At 37.0% G+C, this 6,912-nt stretch overlaps 1 protein-coding gene across 2 annotated transcripts; it reads left to right on the top strand.

Annotated features, from left to right (window-relative positions):
- Window positions 1–2,241: 2,241 nt before the first annotated feature.
- On the top strand, window positions 2,242–5,524 carry LOC105060709 (uncharacterized). Of its 2 annotated transcripts, none has more exons than XM_019845850.3 (5): window positions 2,242–2,392; window positions 3,149–3,200; window positions 3,280–3,352; window positions 3,467–3,532; window positions 5,255–5,524. In XM_019845850.3, exons 2-5 carry the CDS (start codon window positions 3,169–3,171, stop codon window positions 5,312–5,314), a joined length of 231 nt encoding a protein of 76 aa, XP_019701409.1. In that variant the 5' UTR covers window positions 2,242–2,392; window positions 3,149–3,168; the 3' UTR covers window positions 5,315–5,524. The 2 variants fall into 2 exon arrangements, with proteins under 2 accessions (XP_019701409.1, XP_073103707.1); XM_073247606.1 differs by lacking the exon at window positions 2,242–2,392 and adding an exon at window positions 2,407–2,957.
- The last annotated feature ends 1,388 nt before the right edge of the window (window positions 5,525–6,912 follow it).

The following is a 6,912-nucleotide window of genomic DNA, read 5'->3' as shown; positions in this document are numbered from 1 at the left end:
ATAGCTGAACTCCTGCAAGGATGCAAAATAATGTTCATGGCTCGCATTCTACCAAATTAAGTGGCAATCAAGAATATGGAACAAAGCCAATCACCTAAGTAAAGAGAATGCTATAGTTGGGCATATAATATTCATAGAAAAAGTAAAACTTGTATCTTTCATAAGCAATAGAATAAGGGTTTTGAACTTTTCGGATGGAAGCTGCTAGAATCATAGTTGTATTGTACTAAAAACTTAAAGGAAGCATCTGGTACTACCGGTTGTCAATCTCGTAGTGTACTAAAAACTTTTGAATATATTTGCCAGTCAATCCCATAAAATTTCAAAGAATACAGAATAAAAATCTGAATACAAGAAGATAACAAAATAGAAGAATAAAATGAAGCAATTCTAAATAAATTAAAATAATTATCCACCATGGATATTAATGCATGACAGGTTCATAGGTGATGAAGGAGGTTTATGTGTGGAGATGTTAGTCATTCCTTACTGTATGACAGTATTATTGGACTGCATAATTTTAATTATTAGACATATTTTTTGTGAGACGAATGCTGCAGCTGACTGAATAGCTGTATTTGTTGTTGAGCATTTTGGATCACGTCTTTGGATTGATTTATATGAGATTCCTATATCTTTTAGAGATGTTTTATTTTTTGATTATCTTAGATGTATTTACATTAGAAGAGGTTGAATGATTCATTTATCAAAAAAAAAAGAAAAGGGGATGTTTATGGTTAAGAGGGCTCAAAACCAAACATAAATTCTTTTGAATAATAATTTTTAACCAACCTATACAAACATTACCAATATTACATCTACATTATTCTCAATATATCTAAGACCACAAGCATTGGTCCTTCACGGTGCATCCATCGAGACAATGCAGAGTTTTTCAAAGGAATGAGGATCAATGTTTGGTCGAACCAAGCTTCTTTCTCTCTCTCTTGCTTCCCCACCTATGACTGAAGCTTTCACATGAGCTTGACTTTCCTATCTGAGTAGACCGCTTGTTTGAAAGTGCAGGGTTAGTCTCAGAAAGAGATTGAGTAGGAGAAGATCGGGAAAGCGAAAGCAGTCAGTTCAGCCTGTGAAGAAGATTCAAACAAGTAGCTGATTGAAGTAAAAAAAAGTGATTCAGAAATTTATAATCCCGATCCGTATAGTAACATAATTTTGAATCCATTCTATTTGAATTGGTGCTTTCTCCATCACGATTATTGTGAAGAGACATCTACAATAATTAGTATTGGATAATTTATTTTCGAAAATGTATGTCTATTCAAATACAAATCACACATAAAAAAATCTGATCAAATTTTAATTGTTCATGTGGACTCTTTAGTTATAAGATCAGCTAAACTCTATTTGGCCACTCCAGGAGCTATTTTTATTTTCATTAAGTAAATAGCTCTAGTAATCATGTATCTTGATGTCAATCAACAATTTAGGAAACAAAATTTGACTCCCATCACTCACATTTAAACGCTCATCATGTTTCAAGGAGATAAATTCAGTTACAGAGATTTTAGTGATTTTTATGTCATTTAACAAGATTCAGAACAACATACGTAGAAAAATCCTTTTATATTTGCAATGTCATGTAAAATAATTTTATTAACACATTATACGTACAACACCCTATAACAAAAACTCAATCTTATGGATAAATCCCCTGTTTTCTATTAATCACGTCAATAACATTATGTATTCGGACTTTTAAGGATTCAAAAAGAATAGTTTGCAAACAAGGTGCAAGTGGCTTCTATAGAACCGCACCGTGTTTTAGAAAAAAGGTTAATATTTTTTATAGAAAATATAATTTTGACCGCAGAACTGAAAAAAGAAATTGCTTATCTGATACGACACCAAAGTCCAGATGGAAATAAGTTTGGTCAACTGACTAAAATTAAAGCTAGTCTAATGGTTATAACCCAATGTTCAAGGTTCAAAGCTACCATGACAAATTGAATTGTTTTTTTTTTTTTTTTTTGGTAAGGTGACAAATTGAATTGTCACCCACATAGACCCACCAAAAGTTTAATTGAAATGTAATATTCAAAAGTTTGATAGAATTGTTGGAACTTGTCGGTGAGGGGTTGAATTCTAGAAAGAAAAATTATTTGTTCTCCTAAAATGTGTTCCAAATAAAGCATATTCAACTTTGGGAATAGCATAAAGGGAGTTTATCCTCACTCTATCCGGGTTAACCTGCCAAACCGTGTGAGTTGTTGGCTGGGATAACATAATTCGGTAAGCCGCGTATAACCTGGGCCGGTTCGCCTGCCACCGCTTATTAGAGATAGGGACGGATTATCGCTGGTTCTCCTCTCCTCCTCGTCTTCGAGAAGAACCCGTCCTCCGGCCCGCTCTTCTTCTCCGATCGTAACTGGTATCCTCCCCTCTCCTCCTCCTCTTCTTCTTCTCCCGTCACAGCTGTGGCAGCCACCCCTCTTCTCCTTCTCTTCCTCTCTTTCCCGGGGTGGTGGTGCCGCCGCTATGATCGTCGTGGCGGTGCCTCCTCTGCAATAGTCGTGGTGGTGCCGGCTTTGCTGTGGTGGTCTGAAATCATTACTTTTGATTCATCTAACACGTAAAATTGTTAGTGTCATTCATTTTAGTGGGCTAGAAATTATTCTACAAGATTAGAACTTCGAGCTCTAGCTTGATGGCCAGAATTAGTTTATTTTGGTTATCATGTATAACTTTATTCAAAGAACTGATCTTTTTCTTTGATTAAAACAAGAATCAGGAACTTAAATAAGGATAAGGTTGAGTTTTGGTTTTGGTGGAATCTTAGTTACCTGAAGTAGGAGGAGCAGATGCGAGAATGCGAATCTCTTAAAAGAATTTCGAATCAGGAAACACTTAGGAAATTGGTGTCGGGGCAAGTGTTTGGACAAGTTTTTGAAGAGATCTTTAAGTGAAGCTTTCTACTACTAAGGGTGGAATCATTGGTTATTCCTTATTCTTCCCTTTTCTTTTTCTTCCTTTTTGCTAGTCATATTTGATACTATCACAGACTAGAAGTGGTGACCAGATGTTTGGCTACGGCTATTGAAACTTCATTATTCTTGCCTCGAATATGCGATCTCTGCCATGAATTTTGTGGCTAACTGTTATTTGCACCTCTGAAACCTTATTTCAGGTTCACTTTTCTGTCTGAAAATGGATGCAAGACACTCAACCGAAATGTTCAAGTAAAATTTTCGCATGCCACTCTTCTTTCAACATTTGTAGTAACCATTATATATGTTTGTATCATCCTTTGATATGCAGACATCTGGACAAGCAAAGTGAAGTCCTTATGGAAGCTTATCGTGCAATGTCCCATGAGCTACATAGACTTCAGGTTGAGTTATCTGTTCTAGAAGTTCTTCTGTTAGGTTCTATATGCCAGCTATACAAGATTTCTTTGATGGTTATTTTTCATTATCTTGCTGATTTTATGCCTATTGATGTGAAGGTGGAAGAAGAAATGCTTATGCACAAACTGTATGAACTCATGTCTGCTGAAGGACTAATTAAAAAGGTACATTCTGTTGCCATTTTGTTAAAAAAATCTGAACTAGAATGCAGTATATTGTTGTAGTAATATATTTGCCATTCTTTTTTGCTGTTGGCAGTTATACACTTGAGTGGAATCGATGTGCTATAAACATGGTTGAACATTTTTGTTTAGTTTCTTGTAGTTATAAAAGTTTGATTATTGTTATCTCTAAAATGCATGTCAGCAATCAAAGCTTAGTGGCTCGAAGTGGGATACTCTCAAATTTTAGCACTTAGCTGACTTAATAACAGCTGAAACTGCAGTTGACCCATTAAAATATTAAAACTTTTCTGACAAAGTTCAAGGCACCTAAAACATTAGGGCTAGTGTGAGGTGACAGTTGAATTTTTTGCGGAAAACATAAATATCAAATTAGATTGTTCAGATGGATGAATGAACTCTTATAATCTCAAAACATGAACAAGCACTTTTCTTAATATATGAGAAACAATACAGGATCAATAGTTACCTTTGGTGCTTTAAACATTCTGTAGTTTGTATTGCATTATTGGTAAAAGATGCATTTATAAGTCTGGAGGGGCTTGCTGAGGGTGGCTATATGTGCTTGGGATTTGCTTTTGTCAGTTCTAAGTTTTATTCATATAACTCTGCTATCTGAAGCATAGTAAATCTTTTTGACAGATGTACAGCACTGTTGATGTAACTTTTCATAGCTTTTTTTAACTTAAATATGTCATGATGGTTCTAAATCATTTTTCTAGTTTTTTAACTTATATTTTAAGCACCTCTCCTTAGTGGGAGCCTCTTCATTATTATTGTTGGAGTATCGTTGTAGTTGCCATAGAAGCAAAGAATGTTCATATAGAATGCCAAACTTGTATTTGGGGATGCACATCAAGCAGGTTGGTCTAGACCACAGCGGTCTCAGGCTTGGACTGGGTTGCTTTGCTTGGTTCTTACTATTCCTCTAAAATATGCCAATATTTACAGTTAGGGGTTATGCATGTGGCTGGTGTTCTGTTTATTTAATTATCTTTCTGACTATCTATTTACATGCACGTTTATATCATTTTCTTTCTTGAGGACTTTGCAGAGATCTGTAGTTCTCTCAGCCATGTTACATTTTTTTTGTCCTTTTTGAATTTCTATTTTTCCAGTAGAGATATATCCAGAGACCAGGTTGTGATACATAGTTTCATGCGGTTAAGACCATGAAGGTATCAGTTTTCTATGCACATTTTCTTTTAAAAAAATAAACATTGCATAGAATTAGTGGAGACTTTGAAAAGAAAAACAATATATGATTATTTCAAGTAATACTCTGTTAAAAATGTCGTTTTGTTGTTGTCCAGCATGACTGACTTATCATGAAAAGCACTTTTTCATTTTCATTCCAGTGGATCCTCTGGACTTGCCTCTTCAAACCACCATATATCACCAGTTGGTTGGACAAATCTGTTACAATCACCTCTTCATATAACATAGCCTACTGATGAGCATGCATACATTGATATAGGATCACTATTGTTAAGAAGGATCTGGATGTCTTTGAAGATATTCAGAAAATTATTTGCGTGCCATTTTGATAGCTTCCACAAAATGGTTTTAGTATCTTAGATGGAATTGGAAGGTAGAAAGCATTCTTTAATAATTTTGATACATGCATCTTGGTTTTTAATTTTGTCTAGTTTTCTTGTTCTTTTTTTCGTCAATTATTTTAGTTGCCCCCATTCTCTTTTGCAGGGGAGTAAAGGAGAAAGTAATACAAAAAAGGGTGAAAGTATATCACCACAGGCACCTTGATAAACTGGAAAATCACACTGGTGTTGTCTCGTTCCTCAGGCTTGCCGTTCATAAGGTGCGACCGTTGAAATTAAGCTGCTGTCACCAGCTCATCCCTGCATAGCTTTTGCCTTCTTTGAGGAATCAATTGTGATGATCATCAAGTTGCCTAACCTGCGTGTTCCCAAAAGTTTTTTGTTATATATTTCTTATTTTCTCTTGGAGGATCAACAGGAGTGCAAGAAAAGGAGGAAAAATTTATGTAACACCCCGGCCCAAATCAGCCCAAAAAGCCCAAAACATTACAAAAAAAAAAAAAAAAAAAATGATGAAGAAGACTCCCGCTGGGAGTCTTCTTCCACCCAAATCACCGGTGGAGAGGTTGAATCCGAGGCGGATTCGACCTCCCCTACATCCTATAAAACCCCCCTCTCCTTCCCTCTAAGGTTGGTCACGACGAGCACCGGATTTTTCTTTTATTTTTCTCGAATTTTTCCGTTGAAGCCGCGGATGTCCTCATCGTGTTCATCTCAAATACTCGCCGGAGACCTCACCGGAGTCGGAGGTAAGCCCTTCTCCTCTTTCCTCTCTTCCTTCCCATCTTTTCCACGGCTTCGTGCACCCTCGCCGGCCGTCAGGATCGCCGGAAAATTCATGAATAAAATGACCCTGTTTTTGCTCTGTTTCGGCCGAACTCTTCCCTCTCTTTTCCGGCCACCGGCGCCGCCGGTTGCGGCGTCCCATTCCCGAGACCGAACCCCCATCTCCCTCTCTTCTCTGAAAATTTCGACCGCCGGCGATCGGCCAATGGCCGGAAATCACGAAGAAAGGGGACGGATCCCCTGTTTTCTGATTTTTTTTTCTTTGTTTTTGCCGCCGTCCTCCTCTTTGCCGCCGGCCGAACCCCATCGTCGGCCGTTGTCGGATCTCCGGCCAAGCCACCGGAGCCCGAGCCACCGAGGGGGGGACCTCACGGTCCTCCCCTGTTTCAGCCAAGGGAGGCCGCGGGAAAAGGAAAGAAGAAGAAGGAAGAAAAGAAGAAAGAAAGAAGAAGAAGAAAAGAAAAAGAAAAGAAAAAGGAAAAAGAAAAAGAAAAGAAAAAGGAAAAAGAAAAAGAAAAGAAAAAAAAAAAAAGGAAAAAGAGAAAGAGAAAATAAAAATAAAAATAAAATAAAATAAAATAAAAAAAGAAGAAGAAGGAGAGAATTTTCCTCTCTCTCCTTTCTCTCTTCTTTCTCTCTCTTTTCTCTCTCCTCTCTCTACCTTCTCTCTCTATATTTTCTCTCTCTAGATTCTCTCTCTAGACTTTTCTCTCTCTTTACGAATTTTGTCTCTCTAGGATCTTTTCTTTCTCTCTGATTGCATCATGAATCCTAGAATAAACTTGAAGATGAAAATAAGATGATCTGAGGTTGCTCCAAAATTCGTGTAGTAGATCTGATCCCAGTTCGATCCTATTCAAAATTTGTAACACTTGATTCATATTTAGTTACCCTGATAGGACCTCTGATGATCTCGATCATGAGTGCCTCATCGGAAGGATACGAAAGTTTCTCTCTCCACTTTCTCTCTCTACTTTCTCTCTCTAAAATTTTCTCTCTCTTCATGGATTTTCTCTC

The sequence above is a fragment of the Elaeis guineensis genome, chromosome 13 (assembly GCF_000442705.2).
Source record: "Elaeis guineensis isolate ETL-2024a chromosome 13, EG11, whole genome shotgun sequence".
In the NCBI taxonomy this organism is placed as follows: Eukaryota; Viridiplantae; Streptophyta; class Magnoliopsida; order Arecales; family Arecaceae; genus Elaeis; species Elaeis guineensis.
The sequence above is the reverse complement of the archived record's forward strand: the minus strand, read 5'-3'. Positions and strand labels throughout refer to the sequence as shown.

Bases quoted from the DNA above. Each gene is read 5' to 3' on its own strand.
- LOC105060709 (XM_019845850.3), top strand. From the start codon at position 3,169: ATGGATGCAAGACACTCAACCGAAATGTTCAA. The intron at 3,201-3,279 runs GTAAAATTTTCG...TTTGATATGCAG, and splicing joins CACTCAACCGAAATGTTCAA to ACATCTGGACAAGCAAAGTG. The intron at 3,533-5,254 runs GTACATTCTGTT...TCTCTTTTGCAG, and splicing joins CTGAAGGACTAATTAAAAAG to GGGAGTAAAGGAGAAAGTAA.